Genomic DNA, 14316 nt, shown 5'->3' with positions numbered 1-14316 from the left:
TCAATGTCATGTCAATCACTAATTTAACAGATGGGTTTGGCTGCTGGAGTGGCGCTTTTTTGAACTGCAGGTCCTTGAAGGGTAATACAGTTTGAAGCTGTAGGATCTCTATATAAATGTCCAATAGAAGCTAGATCCCCTAACTTTCAGCAGCTGTTGAAAGGATAAAGTTGTGGTATATCAGTGGTTAGAAACACCATTATTACTTTAGGATTAGTTTAACACAAAGTCAGGGCTGACCCAGGACCATTGCTGTGAGTCACAGTGTGCAGCATTAAGGTCCTTTCACATCAGATGCAGCATGTGCTGCTAATGCTAACTGCTAACTCAAAGCCAAGGATCCAGAACTAGTTGCGCTGGCTGCCGAACTCTGTGGGTCTTTGCAGCAGCTCTATCTGTATTAGATGCACCTGCTCCTTGTCGCTTCTATCTCAGACTTTATGTCCTCTACAAGAGTTTGTTTTTTTTATCTTCAAATGTTCAATAAAAACATGTATCGCTAATTCATAACGAAGAAAGCTTTGTAACTATCCCCACTAGTGAACACTGCCGCCCCCCCTCCCCCCTTCCCAGGTCCGCAGCGCTGTTGAAAAGGCTCTGGAGGTCCCTGTATTAAGCACGTAAACCTGTGACACAAAAATCACCAAACTCGGACGACCACAGACTGTTTTCCTTCGTGGTGATGAAGGAAAATGCTGGGCTGGCATTTAAAAGGGCATTTATTCCCTTCAAGGACCTGAAGCTCCATAAAGCACCCCTTCAATAGCCAAACCCATCTGTTCTCTGATTGGATAGTTAAATTTGTGATTGACATGACATTGGCCAATCAGATGAAAGGATGGAAAGTAGGGTCAACATTTGTACTTGTAACTTGAAACTTGGGTGCAGAGTTTCTGCTCTTTTATTGAGGTTACATGAATATACATAGGTTCATTAACATATGACGTCTACATACAAACAAAGAGTACCTTGCCTGCGCATTGTGTAAGTATGTGTGTGTGTGTGTGTGTGTGTGTGTGTGTGTGTGTGTGGGGTCAAGATGTGACCCTGTGAAGACTCCCCAAAGCTGGTGCCAGGAGTCTAGCAGTCCATCTAAACAAAAGGCTCTTAGCCTAAAACTGACATAGCTACGTTTATCCTACCATAAAACAATAAGAGAAGGTACGACCTCTCCCATGCTCCCAGGATGTGGGTGTGAATGCCAGAACACTCTGGAATGCACACAAAGTCTTTGCAGACTATTAAGGATCACACATCCTATCACTACACAATCGATTATCCACCTCTAAGCATATATGGTTAAATATTTCTAAACATAAATGACAATAAACTATACAAATCTAACAACCCACACACGCGTCCACACACACTCGATTATCTAACAGCAATAATGGCCCAAACTTATCTTTTCATTAGCAAAGCACCCTTGCAGAAAACAGAAAAAAGTACAATTTCACTGCATGCTTTGAATGGTAAAAGTCACCACATTAAAGAATAATATATAAATTTAAAACTGAAAGTGAGTAGTCCAAACTAAAATCTTAACATAAAGGAATGCATGAGTTGATGTCATAATAAACGTGGGATCAAACATTTTATTTTCAATGGGGATAATTTTTGGGCTTAGAATAAAATGTGGTGGTTTTTGTGTAGTTTAGCCATTTTAAGCTCATTTAAGGATCTAAGGCGACAATTCTACATAAAACAAATAAATCGTTTTTTTTTTTCTTCGACATCTCCATGAGTACAGCGATAGAGCAGAATGCCATTCCCTCAATATCGATATAATATCTTCCCTCACTTAAGATACACAGTCATTGTTAAGCACAGATCATTCCTATTTAAACTTGAATACTCTAATTCTGTGTATTTATATTTTATACATTTCATATTTCTTCAGATTTGGGCCTGAACACCTCCAGAGCAGAAGATATTGATGCTGACTGCACAGAGCGAGAAAGATCAATGAAAGATCAACGTCTTCATAGTAAATTTAGTAATTAATATAAAACAAAACGAGAATGTTCAGCCGCTTAAAGGGAGAAAAAAGCCCCATAAAGCTTTCAGATGCTGTTAAAAAGATCAGCAAACTGCTGGAATCACATTCGGGACATCTCCCGGTTTATGTCATTCCCCTAAAAAATGATAAATTCAATGTCGATGGATGCAAGAGTTTTAGTTTTGGAGAAGAGTCCAGTAAACCTAATCGCACCATAATGGTTCTTGGAGCAACTGGTGCTGGGAAGACAACTCTCATCAACGGGATGATCAATTACATTTTAGGTGTTAAATGGGAGGATCCATATCGCTTTAAGTTAGTGAATGAAACTCAGTCAACATCACAAGCTCACAGTCAGACCTCTGAAGTCACTGTGTACAAAATCAACCACCAGGAGGGATTTCAAATCCCGTTCTCTCTGACCATAGTGGACACTCCAGGCTTTGGAGATACAAGAGGCATAGAAAGAGACAGAGAGATCACAGAGCAGCTACGTAATCTCTTCACTTCCCCACATGGTGTCAGTGAAATCGATGCTGTGTGTTTTGTAGCTCAGGCTGCTTTAGCACGACTCACACCAACACAGAAATATGTGTTTGATTCAGTGCTCTCAATCTTTGGCAAAGATGTGGCAGAAAACATCAGCATTGTGGTGACATTTGCAGACGGTCAGCGACCTCCAGTTCTAGAGGCGATCAATGCTGCAGGAGTCCCATGTCCTAAAACAAAAGACGGACTGCCGGTTCACTTCAAATTCAATAACTCAGCGCTGTTTGCAAACAACAAATCAGCTGTAGCAGAAAGCATGAGTGATGACGATGAAGAAGAAGGAGGCTTTGATCAGATGTTTTGGGAGATGGGCACAAAAAGCATGAAGAGGTTTTTTGCTGCTTTGAATAAAATAGAAACCAAAAGCTTGACACTGACAAAGGAAGTCCTCAGAGAAAGAAAGCAGCTCGAGATTTCAGTTGAGAATCTGCAGGTGCAGGTGAAACTTGGGTTAGCCAAGCTTGAGGAGATAAAAGAGACGAGGGAAAAACTTAAAGAATATGAAGCAGAGATCGGCAGAAATGAGAACTTTGAGTTTGAAGTTACTGTCAAAAAGCCTGTTCAGGAGGACATTTCTGGCTCTGGAAACTACATCACCAACTGTCAGCAGTGTCATGCCACCTGCCATTATCCTTGTGGCTATGCAAATGATGCAGATAAAAGGATCTGTTCAGCAATGGGATCAGATGGATACTGTACAGTGTGCCCAGGGAAATGTATTTGGAATGTACACTTTAACCAGAAGTACAAATGGGGCTATGAAGATGTTAAAGAAAAAAGAACAATAAAGGAGCTGGAAGAAAAGTATCGGGAAGCCAAAGGAGAGAAGATGACTGTTCAGAAAGTGATTGATAAACTGAATGCTGAGTATGACTGTTTGCAGGCTGAGGTGGTGAAACTGATGGAGAGATCTTCCAAGTGTCTGAACAGACTCAAAGAGATAGCACTGAAGGCAAACCCTCTGTCCACTCCAGAGTACATCGACATGCTTATTGAAGGAGAGAAATCTGAGGGCAAACCAGGCTGGAAGAGACGAGTTCAGTCTCTGATGTCCATGAAGGAAAAAGCAGAGACAATGGCTAAAATAGAGCAAGGCAAGAAACTCCTGCGTCATCAAGAATCACTTGATGTCAATCCTTAGTCGAGTCAACAAGGCAACTCGTCCAGAGTCAGAGAACCACAGTTCAGTTTGAACTTGTTTTGCAATGTAAGTGCGTGCTTCACCACTTGGCTGCACTACTGCAAGTAATTTAAGATGTAAACGCAGAACAATGACAAAAATGATTTTTCATTTTCTGGTTGAATTTGTTTTGCTCTTCTCCACAGTCTGCTTGACACACGCTACTCTCAGCTTTGTGTTTATTTCAATATCATTTCTTAATCTGTTTTGTTTACATTGAACTAAATTGTAATAATTAATTTTCTAACCTTAACTCTTCAACGTAAATTTGGGATAAAAAAGATAAATATAGTGCAAAGTCACATTTGTGCAAATGTAAATGTTACTAATATATAAAATCATTTTTTGAGCTTCATTATGTTTTTGTCCATGGTAGCATTCACGTCTGTTGTGGTGACTGATGGATGCACCAATAAATGTCAAACTATAACTACGTTTGTATTGTTGTGATGTTTGTGTTGTTAGCTAATCCATCTGAAGGATCAATAGGTTTTTGACATGGTAAGACATCTGTCATCCGTCCCCCCACATCAAAAATTCACTCCTTCAACTACTGTATTGAATTTAATCAATGTTACAAGTAATCATCACCTACTGGGTCTTCACCTAATCACTGCTGAAAGTTATGATTCTCATTTTACAGCAAATCAAATGTGAAGAAATTAGAAAAAGCCAAAATGAATCAAACTTGTGCACCAAATTCTTTTTGTTCAAAGTCATACAGAAAAGTCATAATGCTGTCTAAGGAAGTCATATATACCTTTTTCCTGAAACACTACTTCTGCATTTCGGCTCAGTTCTTTAAAAGGTCATGTTACTCATATGAGATTGTATTTACCTCATTTACCTCACCTGGTAAGTACTAGATGAAGTCATAGATCAACATGAAACCAACTCCATATCCACGTCATTACATTTTGGTCCATTGAATATAAACTTGAATTATTTTCCTCTTGGTTTTACTGCGGCTACTGTAAGTGCATTGATGTGAGCAGTATTTATGATACAATTTAGAAACAGATCTTGTGCTGTTCTTGGGCCTATAGAAAAGATCATTTAGTGTATACATTCTGGAATAAATGAGTTTACTCCAGTTGTATTTGGCATTATATTTGTCTAAATTTCACATGTGAGTGTTGGTCATGAAGACCCTTTGTGTTCATGTTGGCATCAGGCGCAATTCTTTTGCAGCAGCTCTTCTTTCACTTTCAGCTTTGCTGTAAATGAGGGCGTGGAGGACTTCTGAGAATTCATGCTCGTTTACACGGTCGCTGTCCTGTTCACTTCCACCATACGTTCTTCTTCCTGTACCCAGGGCAAAAAAACACACAAACACACACTCAAAGCGAGAGAGAGAGAGAGAGAGGAGGAAACAAAGAAAAAAATCAGTCAAATTTTATTTTTCAAAATGTACGAAAATGGAAGACGAATGCATAACGACATGTAAATTAGAATAATTCATTTTTAACTTTTAACATCTTTTATTATTATTAGTTTAGTTTGAAAACTACTTCATGTCATCTACAGCTAACTTCCTTTATATTTTGCTGCAGCATGGCTAAGCCTGTATGTGGGTGGGGGGGCGTGTGCCTGTTTGCCACATGAAAGAAACCTGAAAGTAAAGTGAAAAGAAAAATCTTTCTTTCTGATAAAAGGTTCACTTCACAGTAAGTTCATGTTCACTGAGCTCTTTATTTGTTTATATGTATATATATATATATATGTGTGTGTGTGTGTGTGTGTGGGTGTGTGTGGGTGTGGGTGGGTGGGTGGCAAAGTGCTTCTACGCAGTGTACCAGGGGCACGGAGAAAAGTTGTCATACCATAGGCACGAGGAGTGTGTGTGTGTGTGTCATTTGTGTTATGTTTGTTTCATTTAGATATGTTCATTTTAATTTATGAAAACATTTAATATTTATAATATTATTTGTACTAAGTATCCAAATATTGGTGTCCCTTTGTCATTTTTAATCTAATCATTGTATTCTCGATGGTGTTGGCAGTGTTTTGTGTAGAACTAAAAGGTAAAGTTATTTATATCAGATTTGACAGACAATGAATGAAGTTGGTGTATTTACAGATTCTTCAAGATTTTAGCAGTTTCACAACAAAACCATCAGCAAGTTAAAAATTAAGCAAATATTAAGGTTTATTTGCTTTTCTAATTTCACTTTGTTTTTTCTGTTTTTCATACACTTTCAAACAGAAGTCAACATCAGCAAGACACAGCAGCGTTTGGGTTCAACTGGAGGATTACAAACAGCCAGCAGAGGTTTGTTTTAACTCATCTCCATCTCTCTAGCTTTTTTTGTTTTTACTTTAACCCGCCAGTATCATGGAAATGAATTATTAGTCTGTTTCAGGTATGTATATTTTAAGATGGCAAATTAAAGGTGTGAACATGTGAAGTTACTTACTATGTTTTGATATCCAGCTAAACCTCAGGGTTGAGTTCGTACTTGAAACCTGTTTCCTGCTGCCCATTTTGCAGTTTCTGCACAGATAGTTTGCATTTTCCTCAAATTTGAATAATTTGAATACTGCAAATGTGTGTGTGTGTGTGTGTTTGTGTGTGTGTGTGATTTACCACCACACACAGCTGAGATCAAAGTGTGTGTGCATCTACAAGTAATCTCATTTAATGTTTTTCCTTTGGGGCGATCGTGGCTCAAGAGTTGGGAGTTTGTCTTGTAATCGGAAGGTTGCCGGTTCGAGCTCCGGCTTGGACAGTCTCGGTCGTTGTGTCCTTGGGCAAGACACTTCACCCGTTGCCTGCTGGTGGTGGTCAGAGGGCCCAGTGGCGCCAGTGTCCGGCAGCCTCGCCTCTGTCAGTGCGCCCCAGGGTGGCTGTGGCTACAATGTAGCTGCCATCACACACACACACACACACACACACCAGTGTGTGTGACACACATCTATACTTAACATTGGTTCTCACTTTAGGCATTTCAAACTTATAAGACCCCCTCAAATCATATTTTCCATCTCTTAGTTGAAACATACTTAAAATACAAATCAGAACATTCTTTTTAATCACACGATATATCATTTCTAAAGTTTTAGAATATATAATGTCCATGAATTTTAACATAGATGATCCTACAAAAAACTGGTTGGTGGACTCCCTATATCCAACTTTATTTATTATTCTGTTGAGCGATTTCTTCTAAACCCATACTGATGATCATTCAATAAATCATATTTATCAATAAAAGAATCTAGTTTGTTTGCAAATAGTTTTTCAAGAATCTTTGAAAACTGAGGCAGTAAAGATACCGGTCTATAGTTTGACACAATCTGTTTATCACCAGTTTTATATATTGGGATCACTTTGGCAATTTTCATTTTATCCGGAAAAATTCCAGTTTGAAATGATTTGTTACAAATATATGTTAACGGTTGAAGGACACTATGAAGAACTTCTTTAATTAGCGACATGTCAAGGTCGTCACAATCCATGGATTTTTTACTCTTGAATTTACTCACCACTTCTACAATGTCACTCTCACAGACTCCACCAAGAAACATTGAGTTACATTTAGAAGAAGTAGAATCTACTTCATCATTTCCTCCTGGTACAGAAATCTCTTTTGCCAAGTTGGGACCTACATTAACAAAGTAATCATTAAATTCATTAACTATGCTCTCAGTATTTTCAATCACTACATTACCTCTTGTTACAATATGTGTTGGAGAACATATATTATGTTGATTTTTTATTATCCTATTTAATACACTCCAGGTAGCCTTAATATTACTTTTATGTTTTTGAAGCAGCTGTTCCTAATATCTCTTCTTTTCATATCGCATAATAGATGTTAATTTATTTCGATATTTCTTATATTTGTCTTCATTTTCCTTTGTTCTATGTGTCAAAAAATTCCTGTATAACCTATTTTTCTTTTTACAGGCTCTTTCCAGACCTTGTGTAAACCATGTTTTTTTCTTTTTATAATTTCCAGAAAACTTTTTAATTGGACAATGGCTGTCATAGATTGACAAAAATATATCCAAAAACGCATTGTATGCATCATTAGTGTCTTCCACATAAACTTTTTGCCAGTCATAATTTTCTAAGTCTGTTTTAAAAGCTGCAATTTGTTCTGGTGTTTATATTCTACCACTGCTTTTCCTCTTGAAAATGAAGTTGATTGTTCATTTCAAACACTGAAAAGACAGGCAAGTGATCACTTACATCTGTGACTAACAGTCCACTATGTATCTTGCCGTCTATCTTATTGACAAAAATATTGTCGATCAAAGTGGCACTATCCATCGTTATTCTGCTCGGCTTTAGAATCAACGGATGGAATCCAAAACTAAACATTGTATCAATAAATTCTGAAGTCTTATTATGGTCGTTTACCTTCAATAGATCAATGTTAAAATCACCACAAAAAAAAGTCACCTTCTCCTTGTGTTTTTCTAATATTACAGAAATTTCTTTAGTAAACTGATCTATACAGGATGCAGGTGTACGATAAATGCAGCTAACATGGTTCTATGGTAGGTCTTAAAGGGTTAAAAGGGGAAGTAAAAAGGGGAAGTTGGCCGCACCCAGTAGCTCTTAGCTGAATCAATATCTGCTGGTACAATTTTGATAAAAAAAACAAATGGTTTCAACTGCACAAACCAGCCAGTCCTGACACCTAGAAATTCTCTCAGTTTCCACTGAAACAAAATAATATGGCACACCAACATTTACTGTGGAAATTCTTACTCTTCTAAATAACCGTGCTGTGCCAGAACTTGGGCTAAGCCTTCACGCAGTTCTACACAATCAGCCAGGAAGCTGGGAAACTCTGGTTCGGTTAAAATCTCTGCTCTAGATCAATCAAACTCTCTATCTGATGTTTCACAACAAACCAACACCTCCACTAACACCTCTCCGGGCTCCCCATGAGTGACAGGTGTCAGCAAAATAGTGAAGGTAAAACCAGTTAATGTGCTTGAATTAAAAGTCTGATAGGGGAACCTTTCCTCGATTCACTGTGCAGAATCCTTTTTTTTTTTTTTTTAAAGACAAGGAAACTCACTCAAATAATTCTATAAATTCTCTGCAATCAGGAGGATGCTCACACCTTCATTTATTACTACGTTTCTGGTTTGATCAACGTGCCTGTTACATTAAAATTTAAAAGGAGAAGTGACCGCACCCAAGTTTTAACTCCGCACTTTCTTAACCAGAAAGAAGAGAAAGGAAAAAGAGACTTCAAAGCCTCACACACACATAACCTGCTTCCAGCGGCACTTAAATCATTTCAGACAGTTTCTTACGTCACACGTCACAGCGAATCCGGATATCAACACAGCTGCACGTCTTTTGTGAGACCTCAACCGGTCCGCAGACTTTGAGGAAATATCAACAGAAACGCTTTTTACGGACCACAGCGGATCTTCACAGACACAGGTAATGCTTTAATCATCTCTCATAACCTGCAGTAATATTATCAGAGTTACTTCAACACGGTAAACCTTGGTTTCCTTCTGGCTCACTTTACTGTTACGCTCAAGCTCACGGCTGGCTTGAGTTCTCTTAAATCATATGTCAACTCCTCGGACCTCTGCGTCCGGTATTACTCTTTTTCTCACAAATAAGTGTCTCCCAAAATGATCCTCTGATCACAACCTTTTTTTAAACCAAGGTCCCAAGTCTTGGTAGATGGTCAATCTCCAGTACGGCCACGCCGGATCACCTACTGGACGTCTCCAGTAGGGAGGAAGTCTGCACTTCTGAACTTGACACTTATTAAACCATAAACTGACCAATAACTCTTATATTCTCTTATTCTTTAATCATATAGCAGTGGGGTACACGCCCCCCATGGCGTCAATCACAGATTAAAATAGGTTAAAGACATTAGTCACAGTTAATGGTACATCTTGTACATCTTTAATGGCTATAAACAGACATAGAACTTCTCTTTTCTATAACATCTTCCATACAAGGTAATAAACTTCAAGCCCTCAGGGTCTCTGGGGCTAATTATTGACTCTGGTCATCTGTTGCCAAGTAGAGTAAAATATAGTGAGACACCAAATGAGTTAAGGCCTCAGACCTGCCTAGATTATATGTGTTATATGTATTTGTAAGCACGCATGCAATCATCCTTCTATGTTCTAGTTTCCCTCAGTCTAGTTTCTAGTTGATGTTCTCCTCAGTATCTTACCTAACCACACAAGACTCTTTCTGTTTCATCTGGATAAACATAATTTGTTATCACTTTATGACGTATAGCTGCATGTTTCTTGCATTTTGATGAAGAACGAATCTGGAAATTGAAAAGTGGAACAACTTTTGTCAACTTCTGTGCAGTTACAAAGCATGGAGTCCACAATTTTTGATGGCATCACAAAGATGCTCAATATTAGACTGTTGTTGGTCTCCGTGCATATTGTTTCATCGTCTTACAAAATTATCTCTCTGTGTTGTAATGCAGTCTTTTCAGGTTAAATAGAGATCAATTATGATTAATGATACTGTATTTGAGCACCACTTCATCTTTCTATATGTCATATTGATCTGAGTCTGTGCCAGTTTGTATTATGATTGAATTCTGAGTATTTGTCTTTTTGCAGATTTGGGTCTGGCAGATCTTCAGTCACTTCGAGAGCAGAAGACATTAAGTTGACTGCACATCATTTCAAATATTTGCTTTTTTACAACTAGAAAAATAACTTTTCCATTCTAAGTTCACAAAATAATATACAACACAACAGGAAATGTCTGGGTTTTTTAAAGAAGGAGGTGGCTCCATAAAGCTTTCAGATGCTGTTAAAATAAAAGTCAGCAAACCACTTGAAACGCCACCAGGGTTTCTCCCAGTTTATATGGTTCACCTGGAAAAGAACATGACATTCAATGTCGATGGATGCAAGAGTTTCAGTATTGGAGAAGAGTCCAGTAAACCTAATCGCACCATAATGCTTATGGGCGCAACCGGTGCTGGGAAGACAACTCTCATCAACGGGATGATCAATTACATTTTAGGTGTTAAATGGGAGGATCCATATCGCTTTAACTTAGTGAATGAAACTCAGTCAACATCACAAGCTCACAGTCAGACCTCTGAAGTCGCTGTTTACAAAATCAACCACCAGGAGGGATTTCAAATTCCGTTCTCTCTGACCATTGTGGACACTCCAGGCTTTGGAGATACAAGAGGCATAGAAAGAGACAGAGAAACTGTAGAGCAGCTACGTAATCTCTTCACTTCCTCACATGGTGTCAGTGAAATCGATGCTGTGTGTTTTGTAGCTCAGGCTGCTTTAGCACGACTCACAGCAGCACAAAGATATGTGTTTGATTCAGTGCTCTCAATCTTTGGCAAAGATGTGGCAGAAAACATCAGCATTGTGGTGACATTTGCAGACGGTCAGCGACCTCCAGTTCTAGAGGCGATCAATGCTGCAGGAGTCCCATGTCCTAAAACAAAAGACGGGCTGCCGGTTCACTTCAAGTTCAATAACTCAGCACTGTTTGCAAATAACAAATCAGCTGTAGCAGAAAGCATGAGTGATGATGATGATGATGATGATAATGATGATGATGAAGAGGACTTCAATCAGATGTTTTGGGAGATGGGCAGAAAAAGCATGAAGAGGTTTTTTGCTGCTCTGAATAAAATAGAAACCAAAAGCTTGACACTGACACAGGAAGTCCTCAGAGAAAGAAAGCAGCTCGAGATTTCAGTTGAGAATCTGCAGTTGCAGGTGAAACTTGGGTTAGCCAAGCTTGAGGAGATAAAAGAGACGAGGGAAAAAATTAAAAACTGCAAGGCAGAGATCAGCAGAAATGAAAGCTTTGAGTTTGAAGTTTCTGTTAAAATCCCTGTTCAGAAGGATATTTCGAATCCTGGAAACTACATCACGAATTGCAAGCAGTGTCATTACACCTGTCACTACCCTTGCCAGATAGCAAATGATGCAGATAAACATGGCTGTGCAGCAATGGGGCCAGATGGATACTGTACAGAGTGCCCAGGGAAATGCATCTGGAATGTACATTATAATCAGAAGTATAAATGGGTGTATAAAGAAGTTAAAGAGAAACGAACAATAAAGGAGCTGAGAAAAAAGTACTTGAAGGCCAAAGGAGAGAAGATGACTGTTCAAGCACTGGTTGACAAACTGAATGCTGAGTACGACTGTTTGCAGGCTGAGGTGGTGAAACTGGTGGAGAGATCTGCAGAGTGTCTGAACAGACTTAAAGAGATAGCACTGAAGCCAAACCCTCTGTCCACTCTAGAGTACATCGACATGCTTATTGAAGGAGAGAAATCTGAGGCTAAACCAGGCTGGAAGCAACGAGTTCAGTCTCTGATGTCCATGAAGGAAAAAGCAGAGCTCATGGCTCACGTGGAGAAATGTAATTAAACATTTCTTGATGCTACATCTTTGACAATTCACAAATAACATAAGGTAAATAAAGACAGAAGTAGCATCAAATATTTAGAGGCATTAAATCTCAGCCAGCAACAGCAATATTAAGTAATTTTAAGTTTTTACCACTTGTGCAATTCTAAATGTTTTGTTTTTTTTTACAGTTTAATGCTTTATCATTTTTTTACATCACTTTAGACAACATAAAACCCAAATAACATACAACAGTGATCACAACATAACTGTTTTATTTCTTCATTCAATTATTTTATTCCCTCTTAACTGTTTATAATGCCTGACACACACACTGTGTTCTCCATGTTTTAAACCTGCTTAATGTTTTTATGTCATAAAATGCAAATATCATTGATATAGGAGATTTTTATTCTGAGTTACATGTTATGTCTATTCTTGTAATAGCCTGCTGAATGATGGTGACATCATTAAATAATAAACTTTGATAAACTTGAGCGCACATAAGCTGTTGTCTGTCGTGATCCTTCATTGCACAGATTGGCATCTCACTCACTCTGTACTGCAGTCAGTGTAGAAATGATGGTAACTCGAGTTATAAACAGGTGACAAACAGTCACTGTTAATATTTTGTCCTAGTATTTCTACTTCTCAGGTTTTGTGTTTTGAGCTCTTTCTGTTCTGTGTCTCTGTTCCCTCCCTGTTGCCATGTCTGATAGTGTTAAGCTCGTGTCTGTGCATACCTGTTGTATTGTGTGTACACCACGTGTAAGTAAAGCTCACTCGTTGCACATAAGCCAGTGCCTGCATTTGGGTCTCTCTCTCTCCACTTCACCCAGCTGTGAAACTGGACAAATTAATTTTTGTTTTTTTTTTTATTAATGATATAGTTTCAAATGGTGACAAGTGACATAAAAATTACCAAAATATGACGTAAATTGCTTCATACAATGCCGTGAGAAAAACTCCCTTTAATCTTAAGGGGCAATATGACCAAATTCCTCATTTCTGTAAGTGAGTAAAATGTCTGCAGATTGAGTTACCACCAAATAATAATAATAATGTTGGGCTAGTCTGTGAACATGCAGACTAAGGGCAAAACACTGACTTACACCGTTGCCCCCAAATAATTATATTTTCACAAATTTACGACAAAGCAAAACTATAAATACTCATCTTCTAGAGTGTTTCCAATGATAATACCTGACATGGCCTATTGCCCTGCTGTAAATTTCCTCATAGGTTATACAGTGCAATAATGATGCTTTCTGAAGACGCTTCTCACAATCTAGTTTCTTTTTTTCTTAAAACAGTAAATATTATCATGACCTTAACAAAAATGTGTCATATCCACACATCCATCCAATTCAGACTGCAGGGAGGCTCAAATCCATCACAACTCCAGTACGGCAAAAGCAAGAGGCGCAGAACACCTAGTAAAAAGATTTAAAGGCTGATAATCCACAAACACGTTTATTCAATGAATTTTCTTCATTGGATATATATATATATATATATATATATATATATATATATATATATATATATATATGTATATGTATATATTAGGGGTGCAACGATACTCGTATCGATATTGAACTGTTCGATACAGTGCTTTCGGTTCGGTACGCATATGTATCGAACAATTCAAAATTTTTAATTCATTTTATCAACTTTTCTTCTGACGATGCTGTCTGTGTTGAGCGCTCAGTGGATCTGCGCTCGACTACTCCGCCTAGGCTGCACTGTCGAGCGCAGATCCACTGAGCGCAGCGCAAGCTAGCAAGACAGAAGTTAAGCTCGTTGCAACATGGCAAATTGAGCCTCCCCCACCCTCATTCAGATCTGGCGTTTGGAACTATTTTGGTTTTCATGTGACGTATGACCCTGAAGGTAAGCGCGTCATGGACAAAAGTAAAACAGTATGTCGGATGTGCCACGCAATGCTCAATTACATGGGTGGGAACTAGTGCGTTAGCGCAGTTAGCTCGTTAACGTGTTGACGCCGTCCAGCCCCACGCACGGGACGATCCGCGGTAGCTCGTTAACGGAGATTTGCCGTGTTGTGGCGTCAAAGTCATTTCAGATTAACGCTGACAGCACTAGTGGGAACACAACGAATATGACTGCACATTTACTCCGACAGCATCCTAGTGCAAAGACAAGTGGAAGCAGACAAAAACAACAAGCACGCATGCTACAAACTTTACCCGAGTCATTTAGACAGCCGTTA

The 14316-nt window shown here is 38.6% G+C and overlaps 2 protein-coding genes across 2 annotated transcripts in view; both read left to right on the top strand.

The window, feature by feature from the left end:
• The window catches only part of LOC146496975 (uncharacterized), an 8409-nt gene extending 3316 nt beyond the window's left edge, over nt 1-5093 (top strand). The window contains exon 2 of the mRNA XM_085140739.1: nt 1901-5093. Within this exon, the coding sequence (XP_084996865.1) occupies nt 2022-3689 (1668 nt within the window). The 5' untranslated portion in view covers nt 1901-2021 and the 3' untranslated portion in view covers nt 3690-5093. The remainder of the gene's footprint in view (nt 1-1900) is intronic.
• A 2519-nt stretch (nt 5094-7612) lies between these two features.
• Nucleotides 7613-13512, top strand: LOC146496974 (uncharacterized). Its single transcript, XM_085140785.1, has 2 exons — nt 7613-9138; nt 10308-13512. The coding sequence occupies exon 2, from the start codon at nt 10452-10454 to the stop codon at nt 12102-12104; it is 1653 nt and encodes a 550-aa protein (XP_084996911.1). The 5' UTR covers nt 7613-9138; nt 10308-10451; the 3' UTR covers nt 12105-13512.
• Nucleotides 13513-14316: the final 804 nt, after the last annotated feature.

This window comes from Neolamprologus multifasciatus, chromosome 18, assembly GCF_963576455.1.
Source record: "Neolamprologus multifasciatus chromosome 18, fNeoMul1.2, whole genome shotgun sequence".
NCBI classification, from domain to species: domain Eukaryota; kingdom Metazoa; phylum Chordata; class Actinopteri; order Cichliformes; family Cichlidae; genus Neolamprologus; species Neolamprologus multifasciatus.
The sequence above is the reverse complement of the archived record's forward strand: the minus strand, read 5'-3'. Positions and strand labels throughout refer to the sequence as shown.

What these genes read in the sequence shown, in the direction of transcription:
- LOC146496974 (XM_085140785.1), top strand. Translation starts at nt 10,452, where the DNA reads ATGTCTGGGTTTTTTAAAGAAGGAGGTGGCTCCATAAAGCTTTCAGAT.